This window comes from Dermochelys coriacea, chromosome 3 (genome assembly GCF_009764565.3).
Source record: "Dermochelys coriacea isolate rDerCor1 chromosome 3, rDerCor1.pri.v4, whole genome shotgun sequence".
NCBI lineage: Eukaryota > Metazoa > Chordata > Testudines > Dermochelyidae > Dermochelys > Dermochelys coriacea.
The window spans coordinates 131578145-131603381 of NC_050070.1; the positions used below are offsets into that span (position 1 = coordinate 131578145).

Sequence of the window (25237 nt, forward strand, 5' to 3'; positions counted from 1 at the left end):
TCTCTTCTGCAGACTAAACAATCCAGCTCCCTCAGCCTCTCCTCATAAGTCATGTGCTCTAGACCCCTAATCATTTTCGTTGCCCTTCGTTGTACTCTTTCCAATTTATCCACATCCTTCCTGTAGTGTGGGGCCCAAAACTGGACACAGTACTCCAGATGAGGCCTCACCAGTGTCGAATAGAGGGGAACGATCACGTCCCTCGATCTGCTCGCTATGCCCCTACTTATACAACCCAAAATGCCATTGGCCTTCTTGGCAACAAGGGCACACTGCTGACTCATATCCAGCTTCTCGTCCACTGTCACCCCTAGGTCCTTTTCCGCAGAACTGCTGCCGAGCCATTCGGTCCCTAGTCTGTAGCGGTGCATTGGATTCTTCCATCCTAAGTGCAGGACCCTGCATTTATCCTTATTGAACCTCATTAGATTTCTTTTGGCCCAATCCTCCAATTTGTCTAGGTCCTTCTGTATCCTATCCCTCCCCTCCAGCGTATCTACCACTCCTCCCAGTTTAGTATCATCCGCAAATTTGCTGAGAGTGCAATCCACACCATCCTCCAGATCATTTATGAAGATATTGAACAAAACGGGCCCCAGGACCGACCCCTGGGGCACTCCACTTGACACCGGCTGCCAACTAGACATGGAGCCATTTGATCACTACCCGTTGAGCCCGACAATCTAGCCAGCTTTCTACCCACCTTATAGTGCATTCATCCAGCCCATACTTCCTTAACTTGCTGACAAGAATGCTGTGGGAGACCGTGTCAAAAGCTTTGCTAAAGTCAAGAAACAATACATCCACTGCTTTCCCTTCATCCACAGAACCAGTAATCTCATCATAAAAGGCGATTAGATTAGTCAGGCATGACCTTCCCTTGGTGATCCATGCTGACTGGTTCCTGATCACTTTCCTCTCCTCTAAGTGCTTCAGGATTGATTCTTTGAGGACCTGCTCCATGATTTTTCCAGGGACTGAGGTGAGGCTGACCGGCCTGTAGTTTCCCAGGATCCTCCTTCTTCCCTTTTTTAAAGATGGGCACTACATTAGCCTTTTTCCAGTCATCCGGGACTTCCCCCGTTCGCCACGAGTTTTCAAAGATATGGCCAAGGGCTCTGCAATCACAGCCGCCAATTCCTTCAGCACTCTCGGATGCAATTCGTCCGGCCCCATGGACTTGTGCACGTCCAGCTTTTCTAAATAGTCCCTAACCACCTCTATCTCTACAGAGGGCTGGCCATCTCTTCCCCATTTTGTGTTGCCCAGCACAGCAGTCGGGAGCTGACCTTGTTAGTGAAAACAGAGGCAAAAAAAAGCATTGAGTACATTAGCTTTTTCCACATCCTCTGTCACTAGCTTGCCTCCCTCATTCAGTAAGGGGCCCACACTTTCCTTGGTTTCTTCTTGTTGCCAACATACCTGAAGAAACCCTTCTTGTTACTCTTGACATCTCATTGCTAGCTGCAGCTCCAGGTGCGATTTGGCCCTCCTGATATCTTTCCTACATGCCCGAGCAATATTTTTATACTCTTCCCTGGTCATATGTCCAAGCTTCCACTTCTTGTAAGCTTCTTTTTTATGTTTAAGATCCGCTAGGATTTCACCATTAAGCCAAGCTGGTCGCCTGCCATATTTACTATTCTTTCGACTCATCGGGATGTTTGTCCCTGTAAACCTCAACAGGGATTCCTTGAATACAGCCAGCTCTCCTGGACTCCCTTCCCTTTCATGTTAGTCCCCCAGGGGATCCTGGCCATCTGTTCCCTGAGGGAGTCAAAGTCTGCTTTCCTGAAGTCCAGGGTCCGTATCCTGCTGCTTACCTTTCTTCCCTGCGTCAGGATCCTGAACTCAACCAACTCATGGTCACTGCCTCCCAGATTCCCATCCACTTTGCTTCCCCCACTAATTCTACCCGGTTTGTGAGCAGCAGGTCAAGAAAAAGCGCTCCCCCTAGTTGGCTCCCCTAGCACTTGCACCAGGAAATTGTCCCCTACGCTTTCCAAAAACTTCCTGGATTGTCTATGCACCGCTGTATTGCTCTCCCAGCAGATATCAGGAAAATTAAAGTCACCCATGAGAATCAGGGCATGCGATCTAGTAGCTTCCGTGAGTTGCCGGAAGAAAGCCTCATCCACCTCATCCCCCTGGTCCGGTGGTCTATAGCAGACTCCCACCATGACATCACTCTTGTTGCACACACTTCTAAACTTAATCCAGAGACACTCAGGTTTTTTCCACAGTTTCGTACCGGAGCTCTGAGCAGTCATACTGCTCCCTTACATACAGTGCTACTCCCCCACCTTTTCTGCCCTGCCTGTCCTTCCTGAACAGTTTTATAACCATCCATGACTGTACTCCAGTCATGTGAGTTATCCCACCAAGTCTCTGTTATTCCAATCACGTCATAATTCCTTGACATCACCAGGACCTCCAGTTCTCCCTGCTTGTTTCCAAGGCTTTGTGCATTTGTATATAAGCACTTGAGATAACCTGTTGATCGCCCCTCATTCCCAGTATGAGGCAGGAGCCCTCCCCTCACAGACCTTCCTGCCTGTGCTTCCTCCCGGTATCCCGCTTTTTCCACTTACCTCAGGGCTTTGGTCTCCTTCCCCCGGTGAACCTAGTTTAAAGCCCTCCTCACTAGGTTAGCCAGCCTGCTGGCAAAGATGTTCTTCCCTCTCTTCGTAAGATGGAGCCCGTCTCTGCCCAGCACTCCTCCTTCATGGAACACCATCCCATGGTCAAAGAATCCAAAGCCTTCTCTCCGACACCACCTGCGTAGCCATTCGTTGACCTCCACGATTCGACGGTCCCTACCCAGGCCTTTTCCTTCCACGGGGAGGATGGACGAGAACACCACTTGCGCCTCCAACTCCTTTATCCTTCTTCCCAGAGCCACATAGTCCGCAGTGATCCGCTCAAGGTCATTCTTGGCAGTATCATTGGTGCCCACGTGGAGAAGCAGGAAGGGGTAGCGATCCGAGGGGCTTGATGAGTCTCGGCAGTCTCTCCGTCTGGACAGTACCTGTCCAAGAGAAGTTAGTCTAAAAGACAAGATATAACATGGGTGAAACAAGTGAAAGAGGGGGATGTGGTAACAACAATATGAAAAGTTTTTATCCTAAACTTGGCAGTGTGCCAATTATTAGGTGTAACAAAGCTAATCAGTAACAGTAATCTGTTACTGTTCTTAAATGTAAATCTACTCCAAATAATATTTGAAGCATATCTGTCAGGCAATATTGAGGAAGCTTGCCCTCCCACCACCTGTGCTCCACCTGTTCTTTGGATAAATGGAGGACTTCGCTCTTGAGCTAGTGCCTCCCTTTTAGCAGCCCTATGTGAGAAAAGATAGGGAAGTGAAGTTACTGCCCTCTTTTCCTTATGGGAAGTGGTCCTCAGATACCAGAGGAGGATACAAGTTGCTAGGTTACGGCATGTGTTTAAAAGTTTCTGTGGGTTCATTTTTTCCTGAAAATACTCTTGTTTTCCCTTTTGTATTAGGTAGTTAAAAAAGAGCTGTGAACGATTGTTGGATACGTTGCAGCGATCTACTCTGCTAGCATAGAGTTAACTATTCCAACTGCCTAGCTGCATTAGTGAGAATTTTATTAACTGCTTTCTTTCCTGTTACAGAAGCTGATACACGTTTCAGTAAAAAAAAAAAAACTGAATCTTGTTTTATGATCTCTGAATTCAAGCTTTGCCTAAAGCCATTGATGCATGAACCAGCTTTTCAGAGCCACAGGTTGGCAGTTATGTTTAAGATGGAACTTTAGAAATTTTCACAACTGATATTTTCTCGATTTTCAAATATGACCTGTAATAAGACTTCTTTAGCTGCACCAATTTTAACAGGGTATTTCTTTGTAGGATAGCTGATCCAGACCAGCCCGTGCTTTGGTTAGACCAAATGCCAGCTCGAAGTCTTAGTAGAGGCTTTAATAACCACATCAATCTAATCAGGTATGAAGTTTTTGCCAAATCTTGTTTGCATTAGGAATTGTGCTAAAATATGTAGGCTGTTCATGAACTATTATAGCTGACAGTGTTCAGTGTGTACATACTATGTAATTTATAACATTTTGACTGTTTTGTTTTTAATTCTAGTAGAGCTTTTGTTTATTTTTCCACTCATTAAAAACAAATTATCATCTCTTCTGATGTTTTTTTCACCCCCTTCTTTTTTCTGAATCTAATGTTTTATGTTATCTTTATTTTGGGGAGAGAGAACTTTTCATTCTAGTTTTTAATTCCCAAATTAAAATACCTACTTCATATACCTAAGATTAAACCCATTGTGGTTGATGTATTTTCCACAAATGCTACTCCCAGAAGGCAATACTTCCAGCTGTAATTGCACAGTACTAAGCAATCTGTGTTTCCTACTTTGTAACCATCATCCATTAGTAGTATTTAGAGGAAATGTTTAATCATGGAAAGGTTAAAGACACAGGTGTCAAAATACCTAAGAAGCTGAAAGGTAACCTGAAGTTTCAGAGAAAGGTTTGAACTTGAAAATTCAAATTATTGTTGTACGTTCCTTCTTCATACCATAAAACAAGATTTTGTATAGCAAGCATTACAGCTCCACCTACCACGAAGCAATGAAGAAAGGAGAGACACATGTGGCAAAATCACTGTCAATCATGGATGGAGAGTGTGTACACCTGCAATATGTAGCTAGCTCCTATCTTCCCTTTATGGGAAGCAGAATCCTTGTTTAGTCTGCTACTTTCTTTCTGAACCCTGTTTTTCAGTGTTACTCAAAAAGGAAAAAATTAGAAAAAGATCTTTCTAAAAATATTTTACAGAAAGAATTCACTGATGTTTAAAGCTCTCCCAATACACAGGATGATAGTATTTGTCTCGTTCTCTCTCTCTCACTCACTCACTCACTGCAACTCCTACCATTTCCCATTCCACAGAATGTAGCTCAACAGTTGCCTTGTAGGGCAAGATACATTAGCTGTTCCTAGCTCTTCAGGGACACTGTTCTGCTCAGACTTCTGTATTCTTCCTCTCAAATTAAATTCTGCTTCCTAGGCCCCAGTCTTCTCTTAATTTTTGCTGTATCCTCCTCTCTCTCCCATTAAAAATGCAATAGAATCCAAACACTCTTCATTCTTAAAGTGTGGAGGGCAACCCCTACCTCAGGCCATAACTCATTACCTGTTGTTTTTTCCCCAATATGGGAGATAGAGGGAGAAGCAAAGCTTGAACCTCCAGCTTTGGCTTGTGTTGTCAGCAGAAAAAAAAAGAACTCTAAGGAATGCCCTACTCTTGCTAAGGTTATTAATAGTGAGAAAAGAGTGCCTGCTTTGCAAAGGGATTTCTCTGTTCCTGACCTCCAGTTCAGTAACCCTGCTTGTCTCTCAGTAGTCTAAATATTTTATATGCCTTTCTGTCATCAGATAACACCAGCAGTCCTATAGCTTGGTGTTCCAACAAGTCTAGTAAGTTCCTGTGAGATGTCTAGGCTATACTTATACTGTAATGGGTTACTGTAACTTCATAAGGTGCAGGACCAGACTGAATCAATTTCTGACCTTTCCTTTTGGCCTGACCTGTGCTCCCGGGGTTTGTACCATGGCTTGAATAATACTGATAGTGCTTTCTTGACAGAAAGATTGATTAATATCCCTACCTGGATTACAGTTTGCAAGGGCCTAAATCTTCCCAGACTAATGAACCTTCCTGCTTCCCCATCACAAGTTTTGACTGCATCTTTTCTGACTCCAAGAGCCCACTTTCTCCTTTTGCACATTACTGAATTCCTTTCTGAGAATAACCATTTAATCTGGGATTGAATGAGGCAGATGGAGAGAGTAGTAGGTAGTAGTACTCTCCCAAGCTCTGCCTTCCATCCACTCATGACATCAAAATGAGATATTACTTGCAATAGATTATGCAATACTGCTAATCTATTGCACAAATCTGCACAAATAGGATTATCCTTTCTTGTGTGCTTTAATCAGCCATAAAAAGAAAAGGAGTACTTGTGGCACCTTAGAGACTAACACATTTATTTGAGCATAAGCATTCGTGAGCTACAGCTCACTTCTTGGATGCATTCAGTGGAATACAGTGGGGAGATTTATAGACACACAGAGAGAACATGAAACAATGGGTTTTATCATTCACACTGTAAGGAGAGTGATCATTTAAGATAAGCTATTACCAGCAGGAGGGGGGGAGGAAGGAGGAAAACCTTTTGTGGTGATAATCAAGGTGGGCCATTTCCAGCAGTTAACAAGAATGTCTCAGGAACAGTGGGGGGGGGGGAGAAAACCCATTGTTTCATGTTCTCTGTGCATATAAATCTCCCCATTGTATTTTCCACTGTATGCATCCAATGAAGTGAGCTGTAGCTCACGAAAGCTTATGCTCAAATAAATTTGTTAGTCTCTAAGGTGCCACAAGTATTCCTTTTCTTTTTGCAAATACAGACTAACACGGCTGCTGCTCTGAAACCTGTCATTAATCAGCCATGAAATAGTTTTGCAATACTGCTAATTCATATATCATAACTAGGCTTCAGAATGAAAACCTTGTTGAGATTAATGGAATCATTTCATACCTCTGGGCTGTTGTTTCAGGCAGATTTAGGCATTGGTTTATGTTCAGTTTATATTTTGAAGGTTATTTTCACAACCATAAATGCTAGGGTCTTAATCTTTATCAAGCTTGGATTCTTGAGCACAAGATAGCAGCCTCAAAAAAGTTTAGTACTAATTTTCAGAGCTGCATGAACTAGCCCAATTTGATTTCTATATATAGTAGTTAGATGAACCAAAAAGTTGTGTAGGTTGTTTCAAGGAGTACCAAGAGCAGTAAGTTTGATTGCTTGCAGTAGAGCTCATAGTAGACTGCTGGGAGGCTGGAGGTGAACCAAAATTACCTCTTTATTTCCCCCACACACACACTTCGACTTGCAGGATAAAGTACGTGTTCTCCTGGGAGTGGGGAAAGGGTTTGGAAACTTGTTACTTTCACTCACCTGATTTCCTTGCATAGTTATGAAAGATCAGGTCAGACAGTGCTCAGCCTAGTCTCATAGGATCCCTTTGGCCCATACTGTCACCATTGTTTCTGTACATAATAGTCCTTTTGTTAGGTCCATACTAACAATACCTTCTTTGTCTGGGACTCCTTTATTCAGGGTCCAATTCCATTCAACAGTTCTTACTACCTGAGTCTGGCATCTTTGAGGATGATAAATGAAGGTTTCTGCATTCGATTTTTTCCTTGTAGAGGCTTAACCGCGGAGAGTCCCAGAAAACTTTCCATCGTAGTCTTTTAGTCACTCGAATATGGAACATTTCTGTTGGGTGGCCCTTTGGGAACACCTCACAAGTGTTTACGAAGTCTTTTCACTTGATTTTCTTAGGGTTCTGTACGGGTCTAGGGCTTAGCATTCTTAAGCTGCCATTTCTGCTCTTTTGAGACAGTATAAGAGTGCCTTAGGCTCACCTCCATCTGGTTATAAGTTATCAAATCTTACTTTGCCTTTTTGAAAGTCTAAACTTTTGTTTTTATGGGCAAAACAAGGATTTGAGACCTGTTCTTAGTGATGAAAGCTGTCAGTATTCCTCCAAGTATATGTTGAGACCCCCCCATTACTAATACCTGTTCTTGGGCATTCTGAAGAGGTGGCAGTGCCAATCAAGTAGAGGGAGTTGAGGAACAACAAATAACTCTTGAGCCTCTACCTGATGTCTTTCCTTATTCATTACCACTTCTCACTGGCTAGATCCAACATCCTTTTAGGCTGACTTTGATATCTGAGTTCTCCAATGAGTTCTATCATTCAGTTAAATGCTGTTTTCTTATTTTTACTCCTTCATACTTCTGCCTGTGGTACAGAAACCTTTTGTGTAGGATGAAATAAGATGGGACATACAACAAGGGCAAATCTTATCAGTAATTGTTTATCATCCATTCTCTTTCCCTTTCTTTTCTAACATACACACTTGAGTATTCTAATTCTGATCAGTGTTTATTCCCATTGAGGTAAACGAAAATCAGTAGGACTGTGTGAGTAGTAAGTAGTGCAGCACAAAAATGAGTTAAGGTACTATAATCAAGCCCTGAATAATTATAGAAAGAGGATAGAGACTGGCTATAAACATATCTCCCCATGATTGACAGTGGTTTTAGCCTTCTGGTATATGTAGCTGTAACGTTTGCTATATAAAATCTTATTTTGTAGACTGGAGAACATGAAGGATTCCTACAAATGCAATAATGGTACGTAATGTTCCCATTCAAGGCATTATGTATGGCTACAATTCTGACAGGACTCTTTTGAGAGTTTACAGGTTCATACCTAATGTTCAAGGAAGAAGGCACCAAGTCAGCTGTTTGTATGCTTGTGAACTGCTGATTAAATATTTAATTTCCTGGAAGAGCAGTAGAGTGCAGTATTTAGATAGTATCTAGAACTGAAAATCTTCTTGAAAATGTCCTGGAGTTTGAAACATCTGGTGTCTTTCTAGATGGAAATGTGTTTTAAAGTTATTGCACTCCACTCATTTTCCCCTACCCCTTTAAAAAAAAATGTGAATACTTGATATTTTGCAGTGTCCTTAAAATATTCCCCTACTCTGAATCTGGATTCAGTGAATCATCCCAGAAAACTTTGGTTTAAAACAAAAAAAAATTACAATTTTATGTGTTGGATTTAGGGAACAGTTAATACAAACACATCCATGAGAAGAGGATACTTAAGTTGTTTAGAACAGACATCATAATCACATACCAGTGCTCAAAGTAAACCAGTTACAGTTAGGATTATCAGTCTCTGCATTTTTCTTTACAGATAAACACATACAGCTTTCTAGTATACAAAAAATATTTGCAAATCCAAATTGGTAATTGTGGTACTGATTTTTTTTTAACTGTACACAAGAACACTGGAGGTAATGCGGGAGCATACATGAAAAGTAGCTTGTTGAAAAGCAGCAAGAGCAGTGAGACCTTGAAGATTCTACAAGCCCCTATTGAAAATAAATGGCTTACTTATTTATTCAGACAAACCTCTGATTAAGCTTCCACTGCTCTTCCATACACTACTGTATGGAAATCACATATCATGCTTTTATGAACAGCATACGTGTTAGTTATGAAGTGGACTATCCTAGTAGACATTTTAAGACTTTTATTTATCTTCTATCTACAGGGGACAAGTCGTTAACATGAGGTACCTGGAATATTTTGAAAAAATACTTCATTTTATCAAAGACAGGATCCTTGTTTATCATGGGTAAATGGTTTATTTAATATTTTTTCCTTCCTCCTTCAATATCAATTCAAATTTGTATTATATTCATAGACCATACAGAAAGTCTGGGGAAATATTTTCATAAAATTCCAGTACATCCATAACTGTGTCCTCTTACCAATGGGAGAAGAAATGCCATATGAAAGAAAGCAAAGTAATCTTCTCTTTTACATATGAATGATAATAATAATTCAAGTAATTAATTTTTAAGAGTACCTGTACCCATCCTTCTGGCCTATATCAGGCATGGGTGGATCTTAGCCCTGGCTTACAAGGGAGAGTGTTCAAAGTGGTCATGGAAAATGTTGTTGATTCATACACCAGATTACGGGAATATGAAATAATTAATTTTTCTGAACAGTATTGGTGGTTGATATGTGCAGCCAATAGCAGGGTGGGAGACATGGGCATGGCTTTGTATGGATCATCTGTAGAGGGTAATATGTAGGAAATTATCTTTGACAGGTATTATGAAGGCTGGGGATCAGCCCTTATAAGTGAGTCTGATCTGTAAGTTTAAAAAGCCACCCTAAAGACTTTTCTCTGGAATAGTGAAGTTTGGAGAAAGTTTGATGGGAGGTGATTAAGGACAAAAGGAAGATACTTAATATTGCTGTTGGACTACAGAGGATATTTTCAGACTTCCTCACAAGTGAATTACAACCTTCTAATGTCTCTACTTCCAAATACATGGTTCTTTTTGTAGCTAAAATGTTCTAATAGTGTTGTAAATTAATTGATATGTGTTTATAGCCTTTACTTCAATATTAGCAAAGAAATCTTGTGTGGAGTTCCCCTATTTTTTCTGCAGAAAGAACAAGGAGTACTTCTGGCATGTTAGAGACTAACAAATTTATTTGAGCATAAGCTTTCGTGGGCTAAAGCCCATTTCATCAGATGCGTGTAGTGGAAAATACAGTAGGAAGATATCTATATATACAGAGAACATGAAAAAATGGGGGTTGCCATACCAACTCTTAACAAGACCAATTGATTAAGGTGGGCTATTATCAGCAGGAGAAAAAAAACTTTTGTAGTGATGGTCAGGATGGCCCATTTCAAATAGTTGACAAGAAAGTGTGAGTAACAGTAGGGGGAAAATTAGCATGTAGAAATAGTTTTTAGTTAGTTTTAATGACTCATCCACTCCCAGTCTTTATTCAAGCCTAATTTAATGGTGTCCAGTTTGCAGATTAATTCCAGTTCTGCTGTTTCTCATTGGAGTCTGTTTTTGAAGTTTTTTTTGTTGAATAATTGCAACTTTTAGGTCTGTAATTGAGTGCCCAGGGAGGTTGAAGTGTTCTCCAACTGGTTTTTGGATGTTACAATTCTTGACGTCTGATTTGTGTCCGTTTATTCTTTTGCTTAGAGACTGTCCGGTATGGCCAATGTACATGGCAGAGGGGCATTGCCGGCACATGATAGCATATATCACATTGGTAGATGTGCAGGTGAACGAGCCTCTGATACTGTGGCTGATGTGATTAGGTCCTATGATGATGTCCCTTGAACAGATATGTGAACGTATCTACATAGGAATGTAAGACGTTAACTGGTTAACCGGTTAGCATTAATCTTACCGGTTAACCGCCTTAACTCTTAACCTCGGGCTGGAACTGCTGGTCAGCCCCAACAGTCCCACACCAGCTGGCCCAGTAGCCCCACATTGTCCGGAGTGGGCCCTGCTGCGTTGCCTGGCTCGAGCGGGCCCAGCCACGCTGCCCAGCCGGCCCGCCAACCCCAACTCCCCAACCCTGCCCCCCACCGGCCAGATCGGCCCCAACAGATCAATCAGTTAACTGTTTAAACAATTAAAATATATTTAGTTTAAACGGTTAACTTTTTAAACTGTATTTACATCCCTAGTTCCTCTAGATCAACTGGCAAAGCACAGTGTGGAAAGTTTGCGATATTGCTGCCTATGTTGTACGTACTCTGTGTGTAAACAGTATATTTCAATAGCTAGGGGGTGTTGATTTGCATCTTCCATAAACAGCAGATTTACTTTTGGAAAATTAAATTATTCTCATATTTAGGAATAGATAAACTTCTGTGCTTTATTAAAACGTATTGATCGGAGTGGTCCTGCATGCTCTTGTTTACTGAGCACTAGGGGAATACAATTTATACTCCCACATGATGTCTGAGAGCAGAAAGCTTTTTTTGCAAAGTCTAGCTATTGTTTCCTGACCCTGATCCTGACTCCCCCCCAAGTCTAAGGTATTTGGGCTGCAATATTAGAAATAGTTCCAACATGTGCACTGGGCTCTTGGCTTGACCATGCTCTTTTTCTTTGTGCCAGATTCTCCCAGCACAAACAGAGCAGCACAAACAGAGCAGTGGATTTAGCATTCCCCCTTCACCCATTGCAATCTGAGATTTAAATGCTGATTTTGGGGGGTGGGGGGCAGCAGGGAGCTAACTCTTGCAACCTAGTGTCTCCCACAGTTCTGGACATCTGGGCTGCTTTTCTCACCTTTCACCTCACAAAGACAGATCAGTGTTTTTGGTGCCATGCAGTCTGGCCACTTCCCCTGTGTTCCAGCTTGCTGCCAGATTCTCTGCCTCTTCAGACAGAGAGTGGCAGTTTCTTTTGCTCCTGCCCTAACTCCTTCTATTTTAACTTTTCTGCTCAGTTTTTTGGGCAGTGTTGAGCAGTGTTTCCTCCTCTGCATTCCTCCTCCTCCTCCTGGGTTGGTTATCCCCTGAGAGGTTTAACCCTCCCTGAGCCTCTGTTGCAGCATCTCCTTGCTGGCTCCTCTTCCCCTTGCAGGCATGGCAGAGCAGCCAAGAAAGTACTGGGTCAAATCCAAGTGATGCTCTATTTGTGAAGTATCCTTCCCCAGCTCAGCAGACAGTGAGTAGTGCCCAACCTCCATCCGTAATCTGTTAGGTCCCAGTGCTGCGAGTTGGATAGGCAGTTGGGATCCCTTGCCCATCAAGGCAGCCACAACTCCAATGGGGCAAAATGAACTGGGACTAGTCCTATTCAACATATTCATAAATGATCTGGAAAAAGGGCTAGATAGAGAGGTGGCAAAGTTTGCAGACAATACAAAATTACTCAAGATAGTTAACTCTTCACAGTCAGCTTTGGATTTACAGAGGGTTCTCACAAAATTGGATGACTGGGCAACAAAGTGGCAGATGAAATTCGATGTTGATATAAGCAAAGTAATGCACATTGGAAAACATAATCTCAACTATAGATACAAAATGATGGTGTCTAAATTAGCTGCTACCACTCAAGAAAGAGAACTTGGAGTCACTGTGGATAGTTCTCTTAAAAACATCTGCTCAATGTGCAGAGGCGGTTGAAAAAGCTAACAATGTTAGGAACCCTTAGGAAAGGGCTAGATAATAAGACGGAAAATATCATAATGCTTCTATATAAATCCATGGTACACTCATATCTTGAATACTATGTGCAGTTCTGGTCACCCTATGTCAAAAAGTATATATTAGAATTGGAAAAGGTACAGAGAAGGGAAACAAAAATTATTAGGAGAATGGAACGGTTTTCATATGAGGAGAGATTAGTAAGACTGGGACTTTTCAGCTTGGAGACGAGATGACTAAAGGTGGATATGATCGAGATCTACAAAATCATGACAAGTATGGAGAAAGTACATAAGAAAGTGTTATTTACTCCTCATACCACAAGAACTAGGGGTCACCAAATGAAATGAACAGTCAGCAGGCTTAAAACAAAAGGAAGTATTTTTTTCACACAATGCCCAGTTAATCTGTGAAACTCATTGCTAGGGAATGTTGTGAAGGCCAAAACTATAACAGGATTCAAAAAAGAACTAGATAAATTCATAGCCAAGATGGTTAAGGATGGAACCTCATACTCTGAGTGTCCCTAGCCTCTGTTTGCCAGAAGCTGGGAGTGGATGACAGGGAATGGATCACTCAATGATTGCCTGTTCTGTTCATTCACTCTGAAGCATCTGGCATTGGCCACCGTCAGAAGACAGGATATTGGGCTAGATGGACCATTGGTCTGACCCAGTATGGCTGTTCTTATGTTCTTAAGCCTTCATACTAAAGGTGTGGTACCATTGCCCGGAAGACATGAAAGATCAAGTACGGGTTCTGACAGATGTTCAACTCCTTACAGTGATGATCAGCCAACAACATCCAGAAAGACATACCCATCTGCCTTCCAGATCCTTTAGTCCTTGTAGCAGGCACAAGCCTGGAGACCCAAACAGTCCATGGCCTCTGGAGCGAGGAGGAAAAGGCTGACAGTATAAACTATACTTAAGAGGGGACTGGGAGCTTTTTCCTTTACAAGTTAATTAGATCAGGGAGTTTCAGGGATCAGACCAAAATTCCCTCTGTCGAGTACTTGATCAATGAAGATGGTCCAAATCACTTTGTCTCAAGAGCTGAACAGAATTCAAGGGTCCTCATGGAGGTATTACCAAAGAAGTATCCGCTGGTGTTTTGCCTGACAAAGAATATAGCATTGTTTCTGACTTCTTCCCAAGAGTGAGATCTGGACTTTCTTTAGGATGTTTCTTTGCACTGCGTCTCCTATTACGTCTCAAGATAAGGAAGCACTGGAGCTCAGGATCTCCACAACAGGTTAAAACCAAAAGGGGAGGTTGTAGGGATTGCCAATCTTACCAATGCTAAAGAAGCCCAAATATAGGAACAGTGCTCCAGATTCTAATCTCTTTCCACAAACTCTAGCTTCTCTTCTGAAGAAGGGGAACTCTTGGCTTTGGATAATAATAGACAGGAGTCAAAGGTGCAGGAGAGAGGTTCTATTTGTCCCCTAGACGTGTGTGAAGCAGTGAGGATAGCTTACCAAATCATGAGCTGGATTCTCCGTCACTTGAAATCTTTAAATCAAAATTGGATGATTTTGTAATGTATGATCCATCTTCATCCAAATTATTGGTTTTCCTATAGGAATTACTGGGTGAAACTTGATGGCTTGTATGATGCAGGAGATCAGACTAGATGACCATAATGCTCCCTTCTGGCCTTAAAATATATGAAACCATAGAGAGGTAGTGGGTGACTACCATTGAGATCTAGCCAGAGAGAGGATGAGTAGACTAAAGCCAAGGACATTCATCTCCAATCCAAAATTCAGATAGAATTTGCTATCCCCCTTGATTCATCTTTTGAAGAGATCTATAGGAAGAAGTAAGAATGCCCAACAAATGGAAGAGACTTAGTTGGCAGGCCCTGAAATTCTACAATCCTAAAACTAAAGGATTCTCTGTTCACAATCCACAGGATTGGAGCTGTGGCATCTTGGAAAAACACAACATAAAATATGAAGATGTCATTCCCAAAGATCTTATAGAAAGGGGAGTCAAGGCTTTCAGGGTATTGTATTTGTGGGAGAAGAGACTTCAATGGTGATACAAAATTATATTAATAAGTATTATAACTTATTTTTAAAGCCATTAAAAGCTTGTTTACACGTTTTCTGAACATTGATATAATTACAAGAATGTTAGAGCCAGGATGCTTGGAAATAAAAAAATTCACATTTAGCTAATTATATTACAAAATGTTAAAACTAGTGAAAGGTATTCCAGAAGGTTTCTGCTTCTATCTCCCAAAGATAAGCAAACCTCAAGCAGACACAAACCATGTAAATACTTTTTGGAAGAAACCTGATTGTGAAAGGAGCGTAGGTTTGTGTTATCAGAGTAAGAAATCTAGGTAAAGTGGACTCTACCAACCCCACTCTCTGGCAAAGAAATCTGCTTGTGCTCTTAAAAATTTAGAGGAAAATGTGTAGTTGGAAATGTTTTAAATGTTTTTATTTTTTAAATATTGGAATGATAAACACCTTTGTGAAACACAGACTTGCAAATATGTTAGCTAAATGCAAATCTCCTAATGCCATTGCTGTGTGAATGGTAAAATGCTTTATGTTCCACCATGGAATCTAATGACTTTGCACACTAGTGAGAAACAATTAGAGCTGGCCTAGCACTTCTTCTTGTTCTTTAAACTAAATATTTTTAATAACTTTTAAAAGAGATTTGGCATCCAACAATTTAAAACTACCCCTGCCTCCCCCACCGTAATATTGTGACTTTAGTGAAGCATGTACCTGCAAGCAAGGCTTTATGAGCTGCTGAAGAATCTTCCAAGTTCCTTCAAAAGGTGGCTTTTCCCCCACTCGCAAAAGGGTGTGCTCCTCTATCCCAGTCAAGGGTACTTGAGCCTCACAGCTTAGATACTGAGAGTACATGGTATACTGTCTGTGATTGCATCTACATAGACGATCGAGTCAAGCATGTGTAGTCTGTGTCTTAACCATTCAGTAGCTGAAGGAAGGGCCTTTAAGTCCATGAGGGAACCATCAAGTCTTTGCCAATGCGTGCAGTCTGTAAGTGTATGACCAACATCTTCTAACTGGCCACAGTGGCAAAATGCGGAGTCAAAAAGGACCCACTGATAATCATTAATAGCTCATCTGGTCACTCTGCATCAGAAGCAATTGGGCTTTACTCAGAGATGACGTGAAAGGTCAAAACTAAGGGGCTGGACTGTTGGATCTGTCATGATATAGGCATTTGCTATGTTTTGAAGCTTGATCATGACACCTAGTATGCAACCTGGAGGTAGTTCTCTTCTTTTCAGCTTTGTTTGTCCCAAATGTCTGAGTGCATGAGAGATCAGGCTCCAGAATGGAAGATTTGCTATCTTATTACCTGATTTCCTTTCTGTGAGTGACCTCTGTTCCCAGTTTGCCCTACCTAACAAGCTTTTTTGGATGTCTGTGGGCCTTTTGCGGATCCAGGTAAATGGTTAATATTGTTGAATAAGGCTTTATCATCATGTATGTGTTTAATTTCCTAATCAGAATTTAGCATTTCCTTGCAGCTTTGAAAGTATGAGTCTGGGGAAATGGTAAGAAGGGGTGTGGTGAAGTCTGAAGACCAGTCTGAATATTTACAGAAGAGATGCAATCTGAATGTCTAATCTGTGGTGAATTCAGTTTAGGGTTGCCAACTGTCTAATCACACAAACCCAAACACCCTGGCCCGGCCCCTTCCCTGAGGCCCCGCCCCACTCACTCCATCAGCCCTCCCTTGGTTGCTCGCTTTCCCACACCCTCACTCACTTTCACCAGGCGGGGGCAGGGGGTTGGGTTGTGGGAGGAGGTGCGGGCTCTGGGCTGGAGCCGAGGGGTGCAGAGTGTGGGAGGGGGCTCTGGGCTGAGTCTGGAGCAGGGGGTTGGAGTACAAGCTCTGGGAGGGAATTTGGGTGCAGGAAGGGGCTCAGGGCTAGGGCAGGGGATTTGGGGTGTGGGAGGGAGTTTGGGTGCAGGAGGGTGCTCCAGGCTGGGGCAGGAGATTGGGGTGTGATGGGGGTTAGGGGTACTGGTTCTGGGAGGGGGCTCAGGGTTTGGGGTGTGGGCTCTGGGAGGGAGTTTGGGTATAGGAGGGGCTCCGGGCTGGGGTTGGGGTGCAGAAGGGGCTGAGAGCTCTGGCTGGGCAACGCTTACCTCAGGCAGCTTCTGGGTGGCTGCACAGCAGGGCTAAAGCAGGCTCCCTGCCTGCCCTGGCCCCGCCCTGCGCCGCTGGTGGAAGCAGGCAGCACGTCCCTGTGGAGGGGCGTAAGGGGCTCTGTGCACTGCCCTGCCTGCAAGCACCGCCCCTGCAGCTTCCATCGGCTGCAGTTCCTGGCCAATGGGAACTGCAGGGGAGGTGCTTGCAGGCAGGGGCAGCATGGAGACTCCCTACGCCCCACACACACTCCCCTGGGCCGCAGGGACTTGCTGGTCGCTTCCCGGAGCGACACAGGGCAAGGGCAAGCAGGCAGGGAGCTTGCCTTAGCCCTGCTCGCTGCTAGACTTTAAGTGAGCTAAAATCTCCCAGATTGGCTTCAGTAGCCTCTGGGAGATAGAGCCCGATTCCGGGAGACTCCTGGCAAAACTGGGAGGGTTGGCAACCCTAATTCAGTCATAGAAAGAAAATCATTAGGTAAAAAATGTCGTCTTGTATTGTTTAATTTTCACCTCCTGACCAAATGGGAAGAGCGGGGAAATTTGCCAAGGGAAATGCAATAAAATGTAATGTAGTAGTTCACTCCATTGACCATCATAAATGGTTGGTTACATTGACACTAGATGAATGTTCTGAAAAATGCTAGATTTGTTTGACCGTTGTGTTTCTGTATGTTAAAATTGTTGCATATGTTTTATTATAGTGCTAATAATCCTAAAGGTCTGCTAGAAGTTAGAGAAGCACTGGAAAATGTACATAAAGTAGAAGACCTTCTTCCCATAATGAAGGTAAGTTTTGCAACAACCTTCAGCTCATGTGGGTAACAATTTAAATAGACAATTGTATGTCTAATTTAAAATGAACAACTGTAGGAACTATGGCTATATTCTAAAGAATTAATGTACTAATCAAAATAACTGCAAATCTGCTCATCTAAGGCTTGATCCTTTCCTTAGATGCATGTGATGTGTACCTGAGAAGACTTAATCCAATAATTATTTTTAATTAGTAAAAAAAATATATAATATATGCCTGTAAAAGGGAGAAAAAAATTCTATGTGTACTGGTTCCTTAAAGCCAGCCTTCCTAGTGATGAGGATTTTTATTTAGAACCTGAATGACTGGCTCAGCATAACTGTGTAAAACTTAATTGAACAAACTGAAGAAAAGAGTTTATGGAATTGGAGTTTATGGAGTATGGAATATTTTTTTCAGTTCAGTGCCACTGATTTGAATGTGGCTCAGAGCAGCAATGAGCAAAAGTAGTTGCCTGTTAATGGCTGATGACCAATGTGGAATGAACTGGTGGCTTCTACTCTGATCTAGTGGAAAAGTGCCAGAATCATCAAACCCAGCTCGCCCCTTCCAATTATTAGCACCCTGTTGGTAGCCTCTATAAAAAGGCTTTGGATTATGTGGCATGGAAACTGAGTTACTCTTTCATCCCTACTAACCATTAGGTCCTTCCAGCTCAGGGTTTAGTTCTAAGATTTTTCAAATAAATCTAATGTTAGATGAGTCAGCTGAGTATTTAAATCTTTGGGAATATGGCAAGAAGGGCTTGATTTAAAAAAAAAAAAATCTCTAAAATGAACAGAATATAAATAAAATATTCAGACTTGAATAATTCGGAAAGGAACATTCACACCAATCAAAGCAGGGTAATTCAAACTGATCAGGTATTAGGTCTTCACAGAAGCTTCAACACTGCTACTTAGGCTTTCTGTGTGGTTCTCTGATAAGTGGCGCAAATGTCACCTGCAAGTTACTTTCTTAAAGTGTATATTAAGGATTGTCTGAGGGGTAGGGCGGTTTAAGACCATATCTTTAGAGCCCTGTCAGCTCTCAGTCTCCAACCCGGTGCTCACCTTTTTTTTTGGAGTGGATACCAGTAAAACTAAACAAAAGCCTGGGAAGGAAAAATTGAAAGATATTTGATTGTGCTGTATAACACATTATGATAATGGAAATCATAATGTAAGGCCCTCTAAAGCAAAATGGATGCCACTTTTTGCAGAGGTACTTGACAAAGGGAAATGTTATCAGCTGATTTGAAAACACAGATTAGTACAGAGAGATGACAAAAATATAAAACTATTTAAGGAACTGTGAATGATTTAGCTAGAAATAAAGATCTCTTCCTAAGAATTGGCAGCAAATATTCCTGGTCTTCAAAAAATGATGATGATTTTGATCTGATTTGGATTGCATGTATACCGTTCTCAATTGTACATATCACATTGGAATGTTATTTCTCAATAAAAGCTTTTAATTTTTTTAAATAATGAAATCCTGTTGGCCAAAACATAATTCCATGGATCATACTATTGTATTTTAAGACATGGTTGCAAAAGCCATTCACTCAACAATGGAAATGGAGAAATTGTCTTTAATGCTGCATGGATAAATTTGAGAGAGCCAGTTAGTATTTAAGTGGTCTGGTTGTTCAAATAGGTGGGTAACTTTGAATAGAACTTGACTCTTAGCTTTATTTGAATAAAGTTATTGTGGTTTATAATTGACACATTAGTTATGGCCTTTGGCTTCAATTTTAAATTTAAATCACTATTTTTTGGCTTTGCAAAATTTGAAAATGCGTTTTTGTTTGTTTTTTGTTTTTCCTTCTGGTGAGGAGAAAAATATTCAAAGGATATTGAATGAGATTGGCTAACAGTAAAAAATTGTGAACTATGTTCTGGATTGCAATTTAGAGTAATTTCATTTAATTACAAAGTATAAACATAAAATACAGATTCTACAACTTGTATTACTGTTTTCACATTAATATGCCAAATGATGAATATCATACTGGGGCTTGGGAAAAACATTTGTCTGTATAGTTCTAGCGTAGTCTTTTTTTATTTAAATTTTTTATTTAGGAGACCATAGCTGCACTAGCTATCTCTTGTTAAAACTGTCCTCTAGAAATCAGTGTTACAGAACAGTGGCTAGAAAGCTTATCCTTCTATATTTATTCTAATATATTTCCTTTTTTCTGAAAGCAGTTTAACAGTAAAACAAGAGATGGGTTTACTGTAAACACAAAAGTCCCTAGCCTCAAAGATCAAGGGAAGGAATATGATGGATTCACAATTACAATAACAGGAGATAAGTACGTTTGCTTTAAAAATTCATATTTTTAATATTCTGATCTTTAAGGAAATGGCAACAAAGAAATGTTGAAGTATGAATTATCAATAGCAATTAATTTCTTGTTCTAATGACATTTTGTACTTGTGTGATTGGGCCCTTTGTGTAGATAACTTAGTTTCACTGAGTCTGGAAGTGGTTCTCAAGTGTGTAGCGTCTCAGCTGACAGTGACCCTATTATTCAACTCATGCTGTTGAATGCACATTGAAAAGTTTTATCCTTCATAATGGTATCCACAAAATTCTGATCAGCAGAACTGTATGGCTGACAGTTTTGATTCACCAAGCCATCTCCACACATATAGAGTAAAATGTTTTCTGCTCTGAGGACTTTTCAGTCTACTTCATAGACCATAAAAACAGATCTGAATGCTCTGAATCAGAATGGATTGTAAATCACCATCATAGTGGATCCATTCTAAAAGTGGGGATGGACAGAACAGGGGTTTTTGGCCTTCTCATTTTACTGAGATTTTTGAATGTTTTGTGGCGCTTCAGGCAATACCCTACTAGTTAGACTCATGTAATTCCTAGTTGGCAAATTGTAGTGAGGAGGCATTGGGTCCATTACTGGTTGAGATAGTAAATACCCCCTTTGAGAAGCAAGAAGCCAGCACTCCTAAAGAGTGATTTTTAAGTCCATGTTCAAAAGATCTCTATGGTCTGATTACAACAATATGGAACTGATCATTTTCTTAGACGTTCTTTCCATTCAGATTACTTAGGGAATATAAATTCTACACTATCATTTAAAGTGTTCTACAACCTACTGCAGACATCTTTAGTGTGGAAAACATTTTACTGAACCCCAGTGGATTTTTCCCTTTTGAATTTTAATCTCTAGACCTTCTGCACATTCCTAATAGAATGAAACTATCTTGTGCATCATCCCATTATGAAAGTATTTATCTCTGTGAAACTGTCACATCTATGAAAATTTAAATTACAAGTGTAAAATTTTGGTAAGAATCTGAATAGTTCCACATAAAGACCAAATTTTTAGTAATTAGCACTAATTAGGAAACAATTCCATTTCTGGAGTTTCAAAGTTAACAAAACAAACATGCTGTGGATTCTAAACAAATAAAACAGACTGAAATAGAAAGGTACCATGAGAGAACATAAGCACGGCCATACTGGGTCAGACCAAAGGTCCATCTAGTCCAGTATCCTGTCTTCCGACAGTGGCCAATGCCTGGTGCCCCAGAGGGAATGAACAGAATAGGTAATCAAGTGATCCATTCCCAGCTTCTGGCAAACAGAGCTTCTTTGCCCATCCTGGCTAATAGGTCCATCAATGGCTATCTTCCATGAATTTATCTAGTTCTTTTTTGAACCCTGTTATAATCTTGGCCTTCACAACATCCTCTGGCAGGTTGACTGTGAGTTGTGTAAAAAAAATACTTCCTTTGTTTTTTTTAAACCTGCTGCCTATTAATTTCATTTGGTGGCCCCTAGTTCTTATGTTAGGAGAAGGAGTGAATAGCACTTCCTTATTTACCTTCTCCACACCAGTCATGATTTTGTAGACCTCTATTATATTCCCCCCTTAGTTGTCTCTTTTCCAAGCTGAAAAGTTCCAGTCTTATTAATTTCTCCTCGTATGGCAGCCATTCCATACCCCTAATAATTTTTGTTGCCCTTTTCTGAACCTTTTCCAAGTCCAATATATCTTTTTTGAGATGGGGCGACTACATCTGCACACAGTATTCAAGATGTGGGCGTACCATGGATTTATATAGACGTAATATGATATTTTCTGTCTTATTATCTATACCTTTCTTAATGATTTCAAACATTTTGTTCGCTTTTTTGACTGCTGGTGCACATTGAGTGGATGTTTTCAGAGAACTATCCACAATGACTCCAAGATCTCTTTCTTGAGTGGTAACAGCTAATTTAGACCCCATCATTCTATATGTATAGTTGGGATTATGTTTTCCAATGTGCATTACTTTGCTTTTATCAACATTGAATTTCATCTGCCATTTTGTTGCCCAGTCACCCAGTTTTGAGAGATCTTTTTGTAGCTCTTTGCAGTCTGCCTGGGACTTAACTATCTTGAGTAGTTTTGTATCATCTGCAAATTTTGCCACCTCACTGTTTACCCCTTTCTCCAGATCATTTTACATTTCTTGTTTTCATAGTGTGTGGATAATTTTTTTTTTTTTCCTGAGTAACACCTCTGAAAAGTTACAAAGACAGACAACTTGGCAAAAATAGTAGGCCAAGTAGGGCTCAAATTTAGTTATGGTAAAACAAACATCCTTGAAACTCAGACATTAAGTAATAACATTCCATTAGAAGGCAAAAATATTGAGAGTAGAACAGTTCATATACCGGTGCTGCACCATATTAGCCAACAGAGACCTCAAGAAGGAAGTGAGATCAGGGGTAGGAAAGGCATCCATTGCATTTACTAAACTCAACAGCATATGGAAATCAAAGATGTACAGCACCTAAACAAAACTAAGAATTTTCAATTCAAACCTAATCTCATTGCTAACATATAGCTGTGAGAGCTGGAGATCTACTAAAATATCAAACAGAAAACTAGACACATTTTAAAATAAATGTCAACAAAAGACTCTGGGCATTGGTTGGAAAGACTTAGTCACCAACGAAGAGACCTGAGAAATCACCAACCAGCAGCTCATTTCTACCAGAACCAGAAAGCATTAGACGTATTTGGGGCATCTACTTGTGGTGCCAGCACACACATTTCCACTTAACAGCTTCATGGGGGAAACAACTGGTATGAGGAAATGAAGGCACCCAAGAGAAACCTTAAAAAGAGCCCTTAGCAGGGTGGGCAGGCTAGTCTATCTCAATCCCAAAGAGCAAATGGAAGGAGCAGCAAATAACGGTGGTTAATGGAAGAGACTGGTTTCCACCCTGTCTGCTAACATTGGTGCAGGAAGGGTGTAAATATAAAAATAAAACTTAAATGTTCTGTCTAAAAAAAACCCCCAAAGCCTCTAGACTTCCTTCCATCAAAATATTAGCAGTTATTTGCAATTAAAAATTGCAGATAACACCTATCACTTTGTCAGTAAGAATATTAAAATATATTCTCTGATATTCTATTTCAACCTCAGTACTTCTCATTTGAGTGGGCAGCATATTTGTTTTCTTGCTTTAAGTAGGGGTGGTATGGGAGAAGGTTTTGGCAGAAGGAAGAAATATTAGCCTTAACTATCCTGCATTTTTGCACCTCTTTTAAGTATTTGATTAATGCCTTGACATTTATTCAAATAATCTTTTGTATTAGAGTTGGGAACATATTATTTTCAGTGGAAACTCAGACAACAGAAGAAAGAACACAACTGTATCATGCAGAAATAGATGCACTATATAAGGATCTAACAGCCAAAGGAAAAGTACTAATTCTATCTGCAGAACTTGGGGTAAGGTTTTTATGGAAACAATTAATTTGAAGTTGAAGCTAGCATGAATTTTGACCTGATTTAAGGGGCAAATTTTTAACAGTGAGGGTAATTAACCGTTGGAATCTTACCAAGGGTTGTGATGGATTTTCCATCACTGGCAATTTTAAAATCAGGATTGGATGTTTTTTTTTCTAAAAGATATTCTCTGGTTCAAACAGGAATTAATTAGGGAAGTTCTGTGGCCTGTATTATGCTGGAAGTCAGACTGGATGATAACAGTGGTCTCTTCAGGCTTTGTAATCCATGAATCCTCTATATAATTAATTTTTAATATCTATACTATCATTTTTTATTTTTGTCAAAATACATTCCAGTTTACTGTGCATTCAGATTTTTTGGCACAGTTCCTAAATAAGTAATAAAATTCACCTCTTATTGAAATGCTACTAGTAAGAAGAAATTTAAGTGAAAGATTACCCTTAAACAATGGAAACCTATTAAGTTGCTAAGTAATAGTTTAATTCCAAACACACAGCATGAAATGTTCCAAAATAAAAATGCCATTATTTTTTTTATCCTGGCTTGCAACCACGGCATAGTATTACCATGATGAGCACTATTTAATGTTGTTCATAGACTGGTTCTTGACAGCTAGTTGTAAAATGAGAATTGACACAAATACATGATAAAACAATAGAATTGTTTTCAAGTTGATTGCATTCTACCTGAGAACCTCGCTGTGCTTTAGATTTATCAGGATCTTTAACATAGCATAATGCCTTAATGCTGGGTGAAATATAATGCTAGTTTGTTGTTCAAGCTAGTTCCTTAGCTTGACCTTTTTGAGTTACTTGATCTTCCAATGTTCACAATAGGGATGGTTCAATTTTATTGGAACTTATGAAATATTTTTCTTAAAAAAAAAACAAAAAAACAACCCACCGTATTGTTGAGTATATTGTATCATTACTTAATGGAGGATATTACAAAGTACACTAAAATTCTTATATGTTTCTTCATCTCATATCTGTACACTAAAGTATTTTTTGAGCCCCTGCTTGCATTTTTTTTTTTTTTTTTTACCTAGGAGGCAGATGATGTGTGCAACCTAATCCTGTCTTTAGTTTATTACTTCTATAACTTAATGCCACTCTCAAGAGGATCCAGGTTAGTGACTGATTTTGTGCATTATCTGTCCATCTGCTATTCTATTTTAGTGAATGTGGGATTGTTTATCTGCTTAGTGGATTTGTTAATAAAGGAACTTGTGATAAATTGCAGTTTCTCATGTGTTTCTAGGGTCTCTTATTCTAATGATACTGATAACATTCCTGATGCTGTAGCCCTCAGGAGGCCAAACCTTTATTGACCACTATGGTCTGTAGTTAATCAATATTAACTAAATAATCAGTCAGTAACCATTCCATCGATAAGGCTATAGAACTACAGTTCCTCAGTACCTGAATCCCTGATTTTTACTAAGGTGTCAGATGTCTGGTTTTATCTCTAATAAAAAAAAAAAACAAACCTTGAAGTGCTTTTTTTAATTTTTAACTAACGAGTAAGAAGTTGAATTTGTGTAATGTAAAATAATTCCAACTGAAAAATATTACGGAAAGAGACTTGTTGCTCTTTATTTTTTAGCGTGATAGCTTATTCGGTGATCATGGGAGCACTGATGGCAAGTGGGAAAGAAGTAGCAGGAAAAATACCAAAAGGAAAGGCAAGTTCGACATAAAAATACACTGGCTCAACCTAGATAACAGAAGTGATACTTCTAAGTATGGAAAAGCAGCTGAAGGAATAAGCAAGGACTCGGTGTGTGTATCAGGTGTTTGTCCACGCTTTACCATGGTGGCTTACAATTTTATAGTGTTTTTTAGGATTCATTGCTTTTTGTGTTTTTGTGGATTCTCAGATGA

General features: G+C 40.2%; 1 protein-coding gene across 10 annotated transcripts in view; it reads left to right on the top strand.

Annotated features, from left to right (window-relative positions):
• TTC13 (tetratricopeptide repeat domain 13) overlaps positions 1-25237 on the top strand; it is an 84626-nt gene that overhangs the window by 52546 nt on the left and 6843 nt on the right. The window contains exons 15-21 of one of the 10 annotated variants that reach the window (XR_006280076.1): positions 3877-3969; positions 9185-9268; positions 17480-17564; positions 19779-19888; positions 23198-23333; positions 24403-24482; positions 24960-25033. Coding sequence is in view for 3 of the 10 variants with exons in the window: in XM_038395008.2 (XP_038250936.1) it covers positions 3877-3969; positions 9185-9268; positions 17480-17564; positions 19779-19888; positions 23198-23333; positions 24403-24482; positions 24960-25038 (667 nt within the window). In the remaining 7 variants the exon portion in view is untranslated. Of the gene's footprint in view, positions 1-3876; positions 3970-9184; positions 9269-17479; positions 17565-19778; positions 19889-23197; positions 23334-24402; positions 24483-24959; positions 25134-25237 lie in introns of those variants that run through there. The other 9 variants (XR_006280075.1, XM_038395008.2, XM_038395009.2 and 6 more) reach the window with 9 other exon arrangements.